Consider the following 19826-nt stretch of genomic DNA (forward strand, 5'->3'; position numbering starts at 1 on the left):
AGAGCGAGAGAGACAACCATGTGTTAGAGGAAGAGAGAGACATACACAACCATAGAGTTAGGGAGAGAGAGAGACAACCACGTGTTAGAGACAGAGAGAGATACACAACAACGTGTTAGAGAGAGAGAGACATACACAACCATGAGTTAGAGAGAGAGAGAGACATACACAAACCACGTGTTAGAGAGAGAGAGAGATACACAACAACGTGTTAGAGAGAGAGAGACATACACAACCATGAGTTAGAGAGAGAGAGACATACACAACCATGAGTTAGGGGAGAGAGAGAGACAACCACGTGTTAGAGAGAGAGAGATACACAACAATGTGTTAGAGAGAGAGATACATGTGTTAGAGAGAGGAGATACACAACCACGTGTTAGAGAGAGAGATACATGTGTTAGAGAGAGAGAGATACACAACCACGTGTTAGGAGAGAGAGAGAGAGAGAGAGAGAGAGAGAGAGAGAGAGAGAGAGAGAGAGAGAGAGAGAGAGAGAGAGAGAGAGAGAGAGAGAGAGAGAGAGAGAGACAACCACGTGTTAAGAGAGAGTTCCTGACCTTTGCCCTCTGCAGAGGTTGCCCCTTTGCCCGGAAGGCCCTCCTCCTCCTGCCCCGGCTTGACCACCTTGAGAGGCTCCGTGGCTTCTGCCTTCTGCTGCTCTTTAGGGGCTGAAACAGTCGAGGAGGAAGTTAGAACCAGAACGCCATGTTTTCAACCTTCATCATGATGTACAACAGTATGTTGTTCATTGTTACAGTATGTTGTTCATTGTTACAGTATGTTGTTCATTGTTACAGTATGTTGTACATTGTTACAGTATGTTGTTCATTGTTACAGTATGTTGTACATAGGGATGTCCGATATTGGCATTAAAATGTGATATCGGAAAATATCGGTACCGGTTAAAAAAAATACATTATAATTTTCTTTTTTTTTTCTTTTTTTTTACATTTATTTAACCTTTATTTACCCATGCAAGCAAGTAAGAACAGATTCTGATTTTATTTATTGTCAAAAGTATGCATAATGTTGTGTTAATTCCACAACAAGAGATATGTAATGTTAATTACCTGAAATTATTCCGTTTTTTGGGGGGGGGGAAACCGTGCATATATCGGTATCGGTTGATATCGGTATCGGAAATTAAGAGTTGGACAATATCGGTATATCGGTATCGGTAAAAAAGCCAATATCGAGCATCCCTAGGTGTACATTGTTACAATATGTTGTTCATTGTTACAGTATGTTGTACATTGTTACAGTATGTTGTACATTGTTACAGTATGTTGTACAGTGTTACAGTATGTTGTTCATTGTTACAGTATGTTGTACATTGTTACAGTATGTTGTTCAGTGTTACAGTATGTTGTTCAGTGTTACAGTATGTTGTACAGTGTTACAGTATGTTGTATGTTGTTCAGTGTTACAGTATGTTGTTCAGTGTTACAGTATGTTGTTCATTGTTACAGTATGATGTTCATTGTTACAGTATGTTGTACATTGTTACAGTATGTTGTTCATTGTTACACTATGTTGTACATTGTTACAGTATCTTGTTCATTGTTACAGTATGTTGTTCATTGTTACAGTATGTTGTACATTGTTACAGTATGTTGTACATTGTTACAGTATCTTGTTCATTGTTACAGTATCTTGTTCATTGTTACAGTATGTTGTTCATTGTTACAGTATCTTGTTCATTGTTACAGTGTGTTGTTCATTGTTACAGTATGTTGTTCATTGTTACAGTATGTTGTACAGTGTTACAGTATGTTGTGTACATTGTTACAGTATGTTGTACAGTGTTACAGTATGTTGTTCATTGTTACAGTATTGTTGGGAAGGGCCAGATTAAACCGAATATATATATTTATTTATATATATATATTTAATTGTATTTGTATATTCTCTAATATTCCCTGATATCCCTTGTATATTCCTTGTACAATATGCATTGAATATCCATTCTAGCCTACTGAACATCCCATAATAGTCTCCATTCTACTATTGGTCGAGACCTTGGTGCCAGGCTGCCATACCCCTCAGACCCAGTTCAAACGTACCGCTCCACATGTACGAACAAGTCCTAGTTCCGCGTAGGAATCTGGCTACCGCACCACTAATGGGACTATTTGTTCATAGTGCGTATATATACTGCGCTACTAAAGTAGGACTTCCTTTTCAGTCCAGTTTCTTACCCTCCAATAGAGTCACAGACGTAAAGCCTCCCCGCGACGCCACGTGTGGGAGTAAGGCCAAGTTCGCCTACCATCGGTATTGAGACATCGTGTATATTAATATTTGAATAGTCATATTTGGCACTATATCGTCGAGTTGGACGTAGTCTATTAAGCTAATAATAGTCTGTTAATATATAGTGCTTCGTGCGGTGAGAATACTACCGTAGTCAGCACCCCATCGTTTCGGGCAGAGAACTGGCTGCTTACCCAGGGTGGTTGACCCTATGTGAAGCTGCACCCGAGGAGCCCCAGAGCCGACGAGCGAGTGGACCTGTATACCGGATTATTCTACCGACAACAGCCCGCCTTCCCAGGCACGGATTATGCTTTGTATACTTTGATTATTCCATGGATAAAGACCCCCGACACTGCCGTGTGTTGGAACCCCCCCCCCTGGAGAGGACGCAAGGTGAGGAGACGCTCTGCAAGACGAGGTCGCTTCACGTCTCTCCCCCGTGGACCGGAGAGAGCCGGCCCACAAAGAGTCCACCTGCTTTCATCTGTGGTCCAAGGATCGCCGGCGCATTGAACGGCACTACAGTGGGTTCACCTGGGATACCCTTGGCCGGACGAGGCAGCCGGATTCTACCCCCCCCCCCTCCTACTCCTGTCGGCTTACAAGCGACCGGATTAACCCCCCCTTAGTGTATCTAGTATATAATCATTAAAGTATCATTGCTGTTATTCCTTAACTATTCCAGGTCGTATATTTACCACCTGCGCCATCAGAGATTGGACATTCTCTATTGATATACCGACGAATACTCTTTGCCATAAAAGTGCATACTATTTCAATTCATAAATGTAATTAAGTGATTAAGTGCTTGCTCTACACACCATTGCTGTGTAGTAATAAACGCCTACTTCGACTTCGTACATTTGTGTTGGATCCGTTTCATCTACGTGAGAGTGTTTATGATAATATATTTATGCCGTGTACTGGGTGGCCGAATATTAAGTACAAAGGTAGTGGTAGTAAGTATCATATCTAGTAATACAGTCAGGGAATTGTACCCCTCAGTTACAATTGGTCCCTCGAGCCGGAGGGTAATTAGTGTAATATTAATATAGTGTTATTAATATTGAAATGGCCTATGATGAACACTCCACGAAACGATCCTCCTAACCAACGGCCGCAGCGCGAACGACGGCTCCCTCAGTACTTAGAGGCTTACGCTGTCAGTCAACAACCTAGTCTTCTACTAACAGTAAACGCGGTAAAACTAGAAAGTAAAAGTATGTCTAACCCCAACGCCCAGACTACCCCGACCATAGAGGCCCCTACGGGCTCTAATGTAACTGACCAAGTTCACGGTGGGGACCAGTGGGAACCAGACATGACTTCACACCCCGCCAGTACTGAAGAAGTAGTCCCCGATGAGTCCCGGGAGGAATACAACGCTACCGAGAGAGAACTCGGCACGGAAGAAGACGGGGAGAGCACCGTGGAGATAGAGCTCCAAGGCTCCGCAAGGAGTACCCCGAGGGAAGGCTCCCCTATACAACCGCCTTCTCCCAGCGAGGCAGAGAGGACCCTGCAGCAGGCCTTCCTCATCAGCCTGAACGCCGCTGCTGAACGCGACCGACTGCAGATCCAGCAGCGAAGCGAACACGAGCAGATACGTCTAGAAATAAGACGCATTCAGATGGAAGAGAATGTGGCCCGAGAACTAGCCGGTGCTCAACGGGACGCAGCGCGCGACAGACAGCAGTCGCAACTAATAGAACAGCTGATCAGACGGACAACACCCTCTCCCTCCGCCAGAGGCTCCAGGAACTCGTCTAGACACACCTCCAGGGCGGCATCCCCTAGCGGGGGGTAAACAACCCTGAACTTGACCAACAGACGAGGTCTATACCCCCCACAGACCACCTCCCCCCACCGGTCCAAGCGAGACCTAGCAACCGGGAAGGAGCAGCATATCCTGTGGAGAGGCTAAACCAGAGACTACAAGCACTGGATGACCTAACTGAAGACGAAGAGGAAGAGGAGGAGAACCACGCCCGAAGACAGCACAGTACTCTACCGGACCAGGAGGTCCGGTACAGCCCAGGCTATACTCCCGCGGAGCTGCGCTACAGACCCCCGACTCTATACACGGGTGAGCACGACGCACGACCCGCACCGAGGAACAGCACCTGGACAAGCGGGCCATGGTACACTGCCGGTACCAGCCCATACCAAGGAGCGGGAGGAGACTCGCCTAGGAGGCCTCTCCCCCAACGCTCGCCGATGTATCCACAGTCAGCGTCATACATTGGCACGCCTATGGTACCCGACTTCACCCAAGAGAACCGGGCCCAGTATACAGAACTCCGCATGTGTCTGGAGACCATGTTGGTGGATGTATTGGATGAACGCCACAAATACGCCATCCTACTGAAGCACTTAAAGGTGCCCCGCGCACATAATATAGCGCTCGCCTACGCGACTTCCACCACCCCATACACAGCAGCGCTGGTAGCACTGGACCAGAGGTATGGGCGCATATGGGATTACGTGATCCAGGAAATCCGACACATCGACCGCTTACCCCCAGCAATAGACAATCGAGCACTGGACGACCTGTCCATCAGAGTGCAGTCCCTGGTAGGGATGTTGGGAGCGCAAAGAGAGAAGGGGAGGCATGAACTTTACGCCAACTCAAATGTGGAAAGGATTCTGGAGAAGCTGCCGCCCGCTCGTCAGGAGCGCTTTAGGCGGCAGAGGGACCACAGAGACCCGAATGGCCCCGAACCGAACCTCCTCGATCTAGCAGACTTCCTGGCGAGAGAAGTCAGCAGCCTACGGCTAGATACATTCGGACGGAGCACCCCTGGCTCCAGAGAAGGAACCAGATGACTAAATGATGGAAGAAGATCGGTGACTGTGATGCACCAATCGGAGTCAGTACCGAGCAGCAGGAGCCACAGTACCCCCTCCAGAACGGAGAAGTGGAAGATAGTGTGCCCCTACTGTGAGAAAGAACACTGGCTAGCGCAATGTGACTCCTTCCCCAAGCTGAACGCGGAGGAAGCAGGTCAATGGATAAAGTCCAACAAGCGCTGTTTTCGCTGTGCGCGCTCACACATGGCAGCCGAATGCCGCTTAAAGAAAAGGTGCACCAAGTGCGATGGAGCCCATCTGGACATACTTCACGACAGTAACAGACGGCGCCCTTCACCCGCACCATCCAGCCGCAAAGCGAGCGTCATGTACATCGATCCCGCCAGCAGCAGTGGAGCCCGAGTACTCCTAAAAGTAGTGCGTGTGACACTAAGCTACCAGAATAAAGTCCTGGACACTTACGCCGTCCTCGATGACGGGTCAGAGAAGACCCTGCTGCTCGCCTCCGCTGCGGCCCAGCTAGGGCTGCGGGGAAGCGAAACCCAAATGACAATTCGGACAATAAGACGAGATTTGAAGACGATAAAGGGCGAGAATGTCTCATTCTCTATCGCAGCAAGCGGCCAGCCTGAGCGACGGTACCAGATTACAGACGCTTTCACCAGCCAAGAAATAGGACTGTCGCGGTACACATACCCCGTCGCCAAGCTGATGGAGAAATATGCACATCTGCGCAAGTTACCGATCCCGCTCATAGACAATGCTATGCCGACCCTGTTGATAGGCTCCGACCATGCAGACCTCATTGTCCCGATAGACCGGGTTCATACCGGACCCCGAGGCTGTCCTGCAGCAGTCGAGACCCGTTTGGGATGGACTCTCCAAGGCCCGCTCGCCAAATCTCTCAACCGAAGTACAGCCACTAGATGTCTCCACTCCCGAGTCACAGAGGGAGAAACCGCACTCCTGCAACACGTAGAGCGGCTATGGACCTTAGAACAAATGCCCTTTAAGAACGGAAAGAAAGACATTCGCTCTAAAGATGACATTTACGCCATTCACCTCCTCGAGACAGGGACCAAGAGAGTCCCGGTCAACGGCGTGTTGAGATACGCCACGCCACTCCTGCGGCGAGAAGGAATGCCTACTTTCCACGCCAAGACAGACGCCACAGAACGGTACCTGCTGAACACGGAGCGGCGCTTAGCCAAGAACCCCGCCCAAGAGAGTGTATACCGCGCTGAGATTGAGAAGCTCATCACAGCGGGACACGTCACAAAGATGGACATTAAAGAGGCTGACCAGACCACTGAATCGTGGTACGTGCCCCACCACAAGGTCCATCACAACGGTAAAGACCGCATAGTATTTAACTGCAGCTACCAGATCGGATCCCAAAATCTAAATAAAGAGTTACTGCCCGGTCCCACACTCGGCCCCTCCCTACTCGGCGTTCTACTCCGCTTCCGCCAGGAAAGGGTGGCCATCAGCGGGGACATTAAAGGAATGTTCCTGCAGGTGAGATTAGTAGAGGCGGACAAGCCCCTGTTACGGTTCCTATGGAGAGAGAAGCCAGGAGATGAGCACCCAGCCATCTACCAATGGGAAGTCCTCCCCTTCGGAACGACGTGCAGCCCCTGCTGTGCTACATTTGCACTACAGAAACATGTAGCAGAGGACCCAGCAGCGGACGAAGAGGTCCGACACAGCGTAAAGAACAGCTTCTACGTAGACAACTGTCTACAAAGCCTTTCAACCCAAGAAGAAGCCGAGGCTCTCCTGATTAAACTCCGCGCCTCATTGATCAAAGGCGGCTTTGATCTCAGGCAGTGGGCCAGCAGCGATCCGCAAGTACTGCGCAGCCTCTCCTCCGAGGACAAGGCAGCCAGCAGCGAGACCTGGATGGCTACAATCCCGGGAGAAGCCCAGGAGATGACCCTGGGATTGGTGTGGCGATTCAAAACAGATTCGCTTCACTACAGACACAAGCCCCTGACTACGGAGCAGGGAAGGCCGGCGGCGGCGCCGACCACCAGACGGAGTGTGTACACAACACTCGCCCGACAATATGACCCGCTAGGATGTATTCTACCGTACACCACCAGGGCAAAAATGATTGTACGAGCATTGTGGGACAAGGACCAGGGCTGGGACGACCCCATTCCCGCACACCTTGCATCCACCTGGAGAGAGTGGGAGATGGAGCTCCACTCACTCCCAGGCGTTAATATGCGCCGAAGCTACTTCCCACCCACGGTGAGGCCAGAGACATGTAAAATGGACTTACACGTCTTCAGTGACGCCTCAGAGGTCGCATACGGATCAGTAGCCTACTTACGGGCCCAAGACCAGGGGGGAGAGATCTACACAGCATTTGTCCTCGCCCGCTCGAGAATAGCCCCACGCAAGCAACAATCTATCCCACATCTAGAGCTATGCGCAGCCCTAGCCGGAGCGCACCTAGCCACGCTCATCCAACGTGAGCTCACCATACCGGTGTCTAGAACAATCCTGTGGTCAGATTCCACGACGGTACTCGCCTGGATCAAATCGGACTCATGCAAGTACAAAGTCTTCGTGGGAGTCAGAGTCACCGAGATTCAAGACTTAACCGAAGAGTTAACCGGAGAAACAGAGTGGCGCTACATTGATACAAAACAGAACCCAGCTGACGTCATCACCCGGGGGATGCCCCTGGATGACCTCACCCGTCGCAATATCTACAGTGACGGCCCCGCATTCCTAAGACTCCCGGAAGGACAGTGGCCCATGCCTATCCCGAGGGAAGCAAGTCCAGAGGAGGTGGAAAATAAGAAGTCTGTGTTCTGTGGATTGAGCACCGTAGCCTCCACCGACCCTAACATAGATGATTGCACGTCCATAGAGAGTGCACAACAAAGAACATTCCTGCGGTACCACCCGGAGTGCAAGTCCCCCGCTGATATGTCAGCAGCTAACTACGAGGAAGCAGAATTGCTTCTACTGCAGCGAGCCCAGAGAGACTCGTTCCCCGATGAATTGGCCTGTCTACAGGGAGGAAAGCCCGTCCCATCCGACAGCAGATTAATTCACCTGGCCCCCGAGAGCGACGCTCATACCCTCATCAGAGTGGGTGGTCGCCTACGCAGAGCCCCCAATCTACCGGATGACATTAAATACCCGATCGTATTGAACAGCCGACACAAGGTCACAGAGCTGATTATAAAGAAATACGATGAGGATGTACATCACGCAGGAGCAGAAAGAGTCTTCGCGGAAATCAGACGTCGTTACTGGATCCTACAAGGAAGAGAGGCGGTTCGACGCTTCCAGCGAACATGTCTAGACTGCCGCAAGTGGCGCGCGCAGCCCAGCATACCAAGGATGGCTGACCTTCCTCCATGTCGCCTCCGAATCGGTGACAAGCCATTCCACTCAACGGGTATGGACTGCTTTGGCCCGCTGCACATAAAGAAAGGAAGAGGAACCGAGAAGCGGTGGGGTATTGTATTCAAATGCATGACCACCAGAGCGATACACATCGAGCTTCTCCCGACCATGAGCACAGACTCATTCCTTATGGCCTTCCGAAGATTCACATCACGGAAAGGAAGACCGTCTACCCTATTGTCCGATCATGGGACAAACTTCAAAGGCGGCGAAAGAGAGCTGAGAGAGAGCTTCCAAGCTATGGGCCCAGAACTTAAGACCCACCTCGCTCCAGCGCAGGTTGATTTCCAATTCAACCCCCCAAACGCACCCACTTCGGTGGCACTTGGGAACGAGAAGTGCGCTCCATAAAGACAGCCCTGTACGCAGTACTTGGGGCCCAGACTGTGGCGGAAGAAGTCCTAATGACAGTCCTCACGGAGATTGAGGGAGTACTTAACTCGAAGCCCCTCGGATATGTCTCCAGTGATGTGGCGGATATCGACCCAGTTACCCCCAACACACTCCTGATGGGGCGGCTAGATCCTGCATTACCCCAGACAATGTACCGGCCTGAAGAAGCGAACGGCCGACGAATGTGGAGGTACAGCCAAGTATTAGCCGACAAGTTTTGGAACAGTTTCCTACTGCACTACCTACCGTCTCTACAGACCCGCCAGAAGTGGGTAAAGGAGAGAGACAATTTGACAGAAGGAACAGTCGTCATGATTATTGATCAATCACTGCCCAGAGCTATGTGGCCGGCCGGCCGCGTAAGCAAAGTGATCACCGGTGCCGACGGCAAGGTCCGAGCAGCTGAAGTGCTCGTCCAGGGTCGCACTTACACCCGTCCCGTGGCGAGGCTCATAGAACTGCCTCGACTCCCAGACACAATCGATGATGACCATGACCCTACAACCCTATGACTTTGTGAAGTTGACTGACCCCTACAGCAAACCCTTATGTGTAAATAGACAACGCGATTAATCTGTCTCTGTTTAACTGATTAGGTCTGGGACCTATTCAGGGGGTGGCTGTTGTGAAGGGCCAGATTAAACCGAATATATATATTTATTTATATATATATATTTAATTGTATTTGTATATTCTCTAATATTCCCTGATATCCCTTGTATATTCCTTGTACAATATGCATTGAATATCCATTCTAGCCTACTGAACATCCCATAATAGTCTCCATTCTACTATTGGTCGAGACCTTGGTGCCAGGCTGCCATACCCCTCAGACCCAGTTCAAACGTACCGCTCCACATGTACGAACAAGTCCTAGTTCCGCGTAGGAATCTGGCTACCGCACCACTAATGGGACTATTTGTTCATAGTGCGTATATATACTGCGCTACTAAAGTAGGACTTCCTTTTCAGTCCAGTTTCTTACCCTCCAATAGAGTCACAGACGTAAAGCCTCCCCGCGACGCCACGTGTGGGAGTAAGGCCAAGTTCGCCTACCATCGGTATTGAGACATCGTGTATATTAATATTTGAATAGTCATATTTGGCACTATATCGTCGAGTTGGACGTAGTCTATTAAGCTAATAATAGTCTGTTAATATATAGTGCTTCGTGCGGTGAGAATACTACCGTAGTCAGCACCCCATCGTTTCGGGCAGAGAACTGGCTGCTTACCCAGGGTGGTTGACCCTATGTGAAGCTGCACCCGAGGAGCCCCAGAGCCGACGAGCGAGTGGACCTGTATACCGGATTATTCTACCGACGACAGCCCGCCTTCCCAGGCACGGATTATGCTTTGTATACTTTGATTATTCCATGGATAAAGACCCCCGACACTGCCGTGTGTTGGACCCCCCCCCCCTGGAGAGGACGCAAGGTGAGGAGACGCTCTGCAAGACGAGGTCGCTTCACGTCTCTCCCCCGTGGACCGGAGAGAACCGGCCCACAAAGAGTCCACCTGCTTTCATCTGTGGTCCAAGGATCGCCGGCGCATTGAACGGCACTACAGTGGGTTCACCTGGGATACCCTTGGCCGGACGAGGCAGCCGGATTCTACCCCCCCCCCCCCCCTCCTACTCCTGTCGGCTTACAAGCGACCGGATTAACCCCCCCTTAGTGTATCTAGTATATAATCATTAAAGTATCATTGCTGTTATTCCTTAACTATTCCAGGTCGTATATTTACCACCTGCGCCATCAGAGATTGGACATTCTCTATTGATATACCGACGAATACTCTTTGCCATAAAAGTGCATACTATTTCAATTCATAAATGTAATTAAGTGATTAAGTGCTTGCTCTACACACCATTGCTGTGTAGTAATAAACGCCTACTTCGACTTCGTACATTTGTGTTGGATCCGTTTCATCTACGTGAGAGTGTTTATGATAATATATTTATGCCGTGTACTGGGTGGCCGAATATTAAGTACAAAGGTAGTGGTAGTAAGTATCATATCTAGTAATACAGTCAGGGAATTGTACCCCTCAGTTACAAGTATGTTGTTCATTGTTACACTATGTTGTGTACATTGTTACAGTATGTTGTACAGTGTTACAGTATGTTGTACAGTGTTACACTATGTTGTACATTGTTACAGTATGTTGTACAGTGTTACACTATGTTGTACATTGTTACAGTATGTTGTACATTGTTACAGTATGTTGTACAGTGTTACAGTATGGTGTACAGTGTTACACTATGTTGTGTACATTGTTACAGTATGTTGTACAGTGTTACATTATGTTGTACATTGTTACAGTATGTTGTACAGTGTTACAGTATGTTGTTCATTGTTACAGTATGTTGTACAGTGTTACACTATGTTGTGTACATTGTTACAGTATGTTGTACAGTGTTACAGTATGTTGTACAGTGTTACAGTATGTTGTGTACATTGTTACAGTATGTTGTGTACATTGTTACATTATGTTGTTCAGTGTTACAGTATGTTGTTCATTGTTACACTATGTTGTACAGTGTTACACTATGTTGTACAGTGTTACACTATGTTGTGTACATTGTTACATTATGTTGTACAGTGTTACAGTATGTTGTACAGTGTTACAGTATGTTGTACAGTGTTACACTATGTTGTGTACATTGTTACATTATGTTGTACAGTGTTACAGTATGTTGTTCATTGTTACAGTATGTTGTGTACGTTGTTACAGTATGTTGTACAGTGTTACAGTATGTTGTTCATTGTTACAGTATGTTGTGTACATTGTTACAGTATGTTGTACAGTGTTACAGTATGTTGTTCATTGTTACAGTATGTTGTGTACAGTGTTACAGTATGTTGTTCATTGTTACAGTATGTTGTGTACATTGTTACAGTATGTTGTACAGTGTTACAGTATGTTGTACAGTGTTACAGTATGTTGTTCATTGTTACAGTATGTTGTGTACAGTGTTACAGTATGTTGTACAGTGTTACAGTATGTTGTACAGTGTTACAGTATGTTGTTCATTGTTACAGTATGTTGTGTACAGTGTTACAGTATGTTGTACAGTGTTACAGTATGTTGTACAGTGTTACAGTATGTTGTTCATTGTTACAGTATGTTGTGTACATTGTTACAGTATGTTGTACAGTGTTACAGTATGTTGTACAGTGTTACACTATGTTGTGTACATTGTTACATTATGTTGTTCAGTGTTACAGTATGTTGTTCAGTGTTACATTATGTTGTGTACAGTGTTACATTATGTTGTGTACAGTGTTACAGTATGTTGTTCAGTGTTACAGTATGTTGTTTACAGTATGTTGTACAGTGTTACAGTATGTTGTACAGTGTTACAGTATGTTGTACAGTGTTACAGTATGTTGTTCAGTGTTACAGTATGTTGTACAGTGTTACATTATGTTGTGTTCAGTGTTACAGTATGTTGTTCAGTGTTACAGTATGTTGTACAGTGTTACATTATGTTGTTTACAGTATGTTGTACATTGTTACAGTATGTTAGTATGCCTGGCCGTGTGGCAATAAAAGAAACTTGAACTTGAACTAGATAGATTAGATTAGATTGCCAGAGAGAGGATGTCTCACCTGGAGGTGGGTTCTCTGGTATAGACGGCTGAACGCCCTCAATGCTTAACCAATGAGCTGTGGAGGAAGACGAGGGATGAGGTTATTTTAACAGTAGCAGTTAGTAGTAGAGTTAGATAACACAGGGATGGGCATCTTCACATCTCTTTCACGGATTAGAGTAACAGTAGAGCAGTGCAACAACCAGGAAGTGAATTGGCATAACGACAAAAATGTGGGGATGGGAGCAAATGTAAAAAGGCAAAAAAAATAAATAAATAAATGGATTAGGGCGTTGTGGAATGACTATCTCCCCCGCCACCCGCAAATTGTAATTACCCCCTCCCTGACACAGCCCATTGTCCCCCAATAACCAAGTTCCAGTGTTTCCCCTACCATTGCCTTGTCGGGGCGCTAACGGGACCCCCCGCCCCCCCTAAAAAAATTATAATAAAAATAAAAAATGTAAAAAATAAATTTGTTTTCTTTTTTATAATATTATTTTTTTTGTAGGTTTGCTTTAATCACAGTAACGTTGGCGAGCTAGCTAAATTATATCGGTTTTCATATAAATTAATCTTCACTAAGACTTTAAAACGGTGGTGCGGCAGGGTCTACGGAGACGCAGAAAAAAACTACCAAATCCATTCCGAGACTGACTAGTGTCGCGCGTAACAAGTCTCTCAGTCTCTCAGTCTCTCTCTCTCTCTCTCGTTCAAGTAACATTACACTATAAAAACGAACTGGATAGTTGATATATGAACTGGATAGCTCAAGCCATTCTCCCTTTCTGTGTGTGTGTGTGTGCGCGCGTGCCCGTCCCAACTCTCTGTCTTTGGAAAGTTTGATAGTATTTACTGAGGATGGCCAGATAATGTTGATATTTAAACTTAAAAAATAATTATACAGAGCGAAGCTTCAGCAAGTACAAAACTCTGCTGACCGACAAAAGAGAATCCCTCACTGAGGAAAACACAAAGGCCTATACCATCATGTATCACAATGGTGATGTCAGCCAGAGATGGGGAGAGGCATGAACCTTTAAAGGACATCTATTTGAAATAAATTACATTTTACAGTTTTTTTCTTGATTTCTTTTAAACAAATGATTATTTTGTATTATTTAACTATTTAATTATCGTTTAGTTATTGCACTGCATTGGCAGTTGAACTGCATTGAACTGAACTTAATTGAAAAAAAGAAACCTCATAACCTAACTGGCACTGAACATTGAACTACACTGGCACTGTTTGCAGATGTACTATTATTAAAGTTAGTTAAAAACATAATTTTGTATTGTTTCTTTTGGTTAAATCCAAAGGAAATAATATTAAATCAGAGAAATCTGAAAACGGGACAATTTTAAACAGAGAAATACGAAAACAAGCAAATTCATATCCGAAAACAAGAAAAGATTTAAAAAAAACGTTAGGTTATGACTATAACCAAGTTCTGTTAGTTAGGGCGATGCTTGGCTTCGCCTTCTGCACTATCTCGCGTACGTGCACGCGTACTGAATAAACCACAAATGTACCTCTAATACCAGTATTAGTCTGACCACACCCCTCATCAGCTTACCTTCATAAGCAGGTGTGTGGTCACCTGCTCTCCTCCTTCCCAAGCTTTCACCACAAGGTGAGGTCAAGGGCTGCAGCGGCCGTCCGAAGCCAAGCATCGCCCTAACTAACAGAACTTGGTTATAGTCATAACCTAACGTTCTGTATCGTTAGGGCTCAGCTTGGCTTCGCCTTCTGCACAAGGGAGGCCAAGCGGAGCCACTTGGCTGACAAATACACCCCGCTGACAGCCCCCCAAAACCATCAGAACAGGGAGGGCCGAGCCCCCCCGACCCCCCCTAATGGAGGGTATCCCCCCTATTAGAGGCTTCACGGGAAGGCGACGGACCCGACCGTGCGAAGAGCTCTCAAGCAACTTAACGCACAGGGTGAGCAGACCGTGGCTTGACCCACGACTACACACACGCACAACCCGCATGCCACCCGGGAACGAACGGAGGAACAACCTCGTTACTGCCCCCAGAATCACGGGGTCAAGGGCAAACCCAACCCCGTGGCAAGGCCGTAGCAGCGGAGCACGAAGGAAGACCCAGACCCACCAAAAGGACTGGACTCCCTGGAATGGGGGCCCGGAGAAGTCCATGATGCCAGCATCAAGACCCCACCAGGTGGGCACGTAGTGCCCCGCCCCCCACATCGCCAGCGTATTCGGACAAAGGCCCCTCAGTTACTGCACCTGGTATTCCCAGGCGGAACCAACCAGGCCAGTAAGCCGAGCGGGCCCCGTCCCCCCAATAGTACACCGCCTGGCACACTGACCCTGCAGAATAGGCAGTCAGCATGGCCGTAAGCACACAAAAAAGGTTAACCAACGGAAGCAGGCAGCGCACCGGGGAAAAACCAGGCAACAGGCTGTTAACCCTAGCCTGGAGACTGCGGACGAGACAGGCGCCAGAGGGGACAGCTGAACACAGCCGCCCCGGCGGAAGGAGCGTAAGCTGGCGGTGTTGCATGACCAAGCCTCCATTTAACAACCCCCACCCAGAGGGGTCGAGGCAGAGAAGGCTGACACGATTGGCAGACGTCATGAACGTGCAGGGGCACCCTCAACCGGTGAACCCGGGAGTTGACACTGCTCCAACACACCAGGGAATCAACCACCTCGGTGTTACCCAATGCGGTGGTTGTTCCTATAACCCCTCAAGAAAAAACTCCAAAACACACCTGCGGGTATACACCGGCTATACCGCAGTACAAGTGTTCCAGTTTCCAAAAAGGGTTAACCCAGGCCTACGGGTCGCAAACATCACTTCGGACCGGGCCTGGCGGTACGGGAAGCACAGGGTCACCAGAGGAGGTCAAAAAACCACCCCCACAGGCCCCTCTTCGCCATGCGTGAGAGAGGAGCGAAAAACAATGGAGAACCAGCCCCTAAGCACACCGTACCTGGTATTCCCCGGCGGTCTCCCAACCAAGTACTAACCAGGACCAACCTGTGTAGCGGCCGAGATCCGACGAGATCGAGCGCGTACAGAATGGCATGGCTGTAAGCCATGACGACAGTGCTGAGTAAAAACATACCCAACCAGGGTCTCCATAGCGCTTAACCCTGTGACACCCAGACCGACCTGGCATTTTTCCCCCTGAAAAAAGCCCAAGTCCCTCAGGGTACCAGAACAGCAGATCTGCATCCCCGGCGGACAACGGGTTCAACTGATCTGGACCAGCGTGACCAGAACCAGTCCCGTGCCCTAACCACGCCGACATGCCCCAGGAAAAGGGCAGATATGCGTGTTGATCTTAACATGAAAAGAAGGCGCCACCCAGACGTCGGGACGAACCGCGCCTGGTGGCCCACCCCAAGGGCGTGAGACCCCACTACATATGTTCAGATCCATCCCGTCATCATCCCCCAGACATGAACGAGGATCCGTCGACAACCCACCCAGGTCATGGGATGTGGTCGCCGGAAGAGGAAAAACCCCCATCTCAGTTGCTTTATAAAAACGCTGTTTCAACCACAAGCAACTAAGGCGTGCCAGTCAATCGCCTGTTTACAGCGAGCTAGCACTATACGTGCGTCGGGACACACCCCCATCAATGAACAGGCTATTTAGACCTGCCATTGAATCCCCAAGGCGCCCAGGGGAACGACAAGAGGGGTGTGACACTCCCTAACTCCAACACTTCTGGAATAGAAAGAAGGAAGCATCAACAGTATGTATCCCAGTCTACACAGCCGGGGTAAAAAATGTACACATTTTTACATCCCACCACCCTCCCATAGGAAAGAGACGGGGATCCCCAGAGAGACTTCCCACGCGAGCTGTACAGATTGAAAAGAATATATTGCACCTTGAGCCATGTAAAAAACTGGTTTTAGGGCCTCCGGGGAAGAGGCACCGAACCCATACACACTCAATAAACGAATTGAATCGAATATACATACAATAGAAAAGGACCCTTCTAGAGGGTCCACTCACTTTGACAATCTGAGGAGGAAGGCTCTGTACTCTGATGGAGGCTTCCTCACATGGATCACATGGAAGAAGGAGTCCGAACTCACAGAAGGCCTGAGTAGGCGCTTGGTGAGGAGGAGCCCTGACCACCCCCCCTGAAAACAGATCCATCACATGGACCTGAACAGCACACGGAAGTCCTACCAACAGAGACGCGCACGGTGACGTACTCTATGGCGGGGGAATTCCTGCGGTGCACACGCCCAATATACCAGGCCGTGGGACCAGGAACTCCCTCCCCCCCCCCCCCCCCCCCCCCCGTAACGTGCCGAACCGCCACGTGACGGGAACCTTGAAGGACAGGGGGTGTACCCCTGACCGACAGAACAATGGGGAGAGGAAAGGTTACCAGTTCACCCCTTTACGACCCCACACCCATGATACGACGTAACGACAAAAAGAGAATATGACACAGTCATAGTCAGCTCTATGAAGCGTTTCACAGCTCCACACAGCGCACGAGCTAACCTGCTATCTGATTTTTACTAAGGAAAAACACAGAATAGAGAGGGCTCTAAGAACCCCGGTCCAACATACACATGTGCTTCTGTGGCCAGTACAACCCAGTTGTAGGTCACATGACACACACAACCCATCATCATCACAATGAGAGAATACATCATTCTTGATTAGTATCGACCACAGGCCTTGCTAAGCACACGACAGCAACCAAACCAATTTCCCTTTAGGAAATAAGTTTCTCCAGCAGATTTAGCACAACCTCAGCAATCAAGCTGAGAGTTACATCGTATCCCTACCACACAAAAGACACAATTAATGCACAACATGTCTGATAGGAGGTGATAAAGTCCCCAGGGAACCGGGGGGGGAAACACAATCCTCCTATTTCACCCTCAATACGGCCAGTTAAAACAGGAAAACCTGTTAATGTGTGAACTCACTGTTCATTGTCATTACAGTCTGAGAAAGAACATTCTTTTACTCACTCGTCACCAAGCATAGCTTCATAGGTTAGTTGCCTTAGTAGTGAGTACACGGTACACATAAACACCATGATGTTTCTCACACAACAACCAGATCAATACATCACGACCTGCACGGAGAAGCTACTGCCAGTGACAAAAACAGCTCACACACAACCCGCAACGTATCTCAAATGCATTGCAACAACACACGTTTTGGGAAAAAACACCGTCATTCACAATACATTTAGCAAGGTAAAACCAGAAGACGTGTTATGAGGGTCTGGCCAACCCCGTACCTGCCCGGAACGCAGATCAGCGAAGTGCAGTCACAAGCGTCCCGTGTTGTTCGATCCGGGCAGCGTCGCCGCTCCACCAGTCGCTACAGTCCCCTTTGTTGACGCAATCCCCGTCTAGGCTCGGGCAGGGTTGACGAACATCCCCTGTCAAGGATGACGTCGTGGTCAAAAGTGTAAAACATGTTAAAAATCAAAGCACGTTCAACAGAATAGCATCAAGCTAACGGCTGCTCCAGCCGTTCGGGTGCTATCGCTTCCGCTCGCGAGACGCCGATCTACGACGCACGCGATCAGGAGCGAGCTCCCGGCGGCGCGCGAGAAGCCAAGCCACCCCGCGCCAGGCCACCGACCGGCTAACCGTAAGCTATGAACATGTAAACAATGACATAACACTCACCCAGACAGGCCGCCGTTCTGACCCCTCCTCACTTTTTAAGAGAAAAGGAAAAACAAGACGTCAACACCGCTTCACAACGGTGATAATAACACGTCCGGCGGAATCAGCACAGTACCAACTGGCCTGTATAGCTGACTTTGAACATGAATCTGCCGCTATCGCACATTACATGCACATATCCCCTCGTGAAGGAATACTCTCATTTGGATATGAAAGATGGGGTCTTAACACGGTGACAGAGAGAATCCACTCGTCCAGAACACACAGGGATCACCAGTGTCAATGGTCGCGGCCCACTAGTTAAAACTATAATGGTCGCCAGACCAAGGCCTTCTGTCGCCTAGACGGCTAAACAAAGGACCCTAGCCTGGGGCCGGTTTCCATAAACTTCGTCTAGTAGCCCCCATAGCACTAACAGACAAGTGGAGCCCGCCAGCAAACACTACTCACCCAACCTGGAACGCACCGCTCCTCACAACAGCGGCATGTCCGACAGTTCAGCTGTGGCTTGACAGGTTTCACCCCAACAAACACAGCAAGGAACTGCAGTTGAGAAGCATGCAGCGGCGTGCTCCCAATACGAAAACCGGTGGAGGGTTTGTAGAATGATCATCATCTTCTAGACACTCCAGTACGAAGACAATATCGCCGTATTTTCTCGAAAATAGTGAGAGAGAAAATAAAGATATGATGTCAACGTATCCTTGTTTCCCAAGCTGTTCCTAATCCAATTTCTTCCATCATGGTGTCAAGTGTGGGGATCTACCGAGGCACTTCTTCCTTGTGGTGAAAGCGAGAAGGAGGAGAGCAGGTGACCACACACCTGCTTATGAAGGTAAGCTGATGAGGGGTGTGGTCAGACTAATACTGGTATTAGAGGTACATTTGTGGTTTATTCAGTACGCGTGCACGTACGCGAGATAGTGCAGAAGGCGAAGCCAAGCTGAGCCCTAACGATACAGAACTGATTTCATAGGGCCCTAGTTAAGGTGAGTTAATAAATTCACTCTGGAAATCTGCTCCGCTCTGATAAACTGACTCTTTGGGCAGAGCGTTGAGTGTGCTCGCTCTGACACTGCGTGTTGTATGTGCCTCCCTCAGTGTTTCCCATTAATTACCTAGACTGATACATTGCCAATAGGGATGTATTGGCAGTGGTAGTAGTCGTAATAGTAATCCAGTATATTTTTATATTTTCTAAAAAATAAACCAGTTCAAGTTTTGCTTCATTTCTTTGATGGCTCAAATGTCTGCTCTAGTCTAGCAGATTTTTTGTTTTGAGCACAAAGTTCATCATAGATCTGGCCTCTTTATTTTGCTCTCAAAGTGTACAAAAAAATAAAATTCCGAGGTTCACCCACCACAGTCTCATAAAATCCTGTGGGAAACACTGTCCCTGTATTGTAAATAGTTCATATGTGTGTTGCCACTACTGTATGTATAATTGTAAATAAGTTAATTTATGTGTTGTAAATAAATATTAATATTTATTTACCTAATTTATGTGCAATCGTTTCATTTCAGCTCAGTGTAGAGAAATGCACCGATACTAACACAACCGCCTTACGTATCCGTGACACGCACGCCCCGTGACAACACTAGTAGTTTTGGGGGGCCTACCACCCCCCCTGAAAAAGATCCTAGGGGAAACACTGAAGTTCTGTCTAAACCCGTCTAACCTTCAA

The 19826-nt window shown here is 48.1% G+C and overlaps 1 protein-coding gene across 1 annotated transcript in view; it reads right to left on the minus strand.

The window, feature by feature from the left end:
* The window catches only part of LOC311233633 (transcription initiation factor TFIID subunit 6-like), a gene marked incomplete at both ends in the record, with an annotated part of 61333 nt that overhangs the window by 28423 nt on the left and 13084 nt on the right, over positions 1-19826 (minus strand). The window contains 3 exon segments of the mRNA XM_084320599.1: positions 539-552; positions 554-671; positions 12507-12563. Coding sequence (XP_084176725.1) covers positions 539-552; positions 554-671; positions 12507-12563 — 189 coding nt within the window.

This window comes from Notolepis coatsorum (assembly GCF_963971535.1).
Source record: "Notolepis coatsorum genome assembly, chromosome: 8".
NCBI lineage: Eukaryota > Metazoa > Chordata > Actinopteri > Aulopiformes > Paralepididae > Notolepis > Notolepis coatsorum.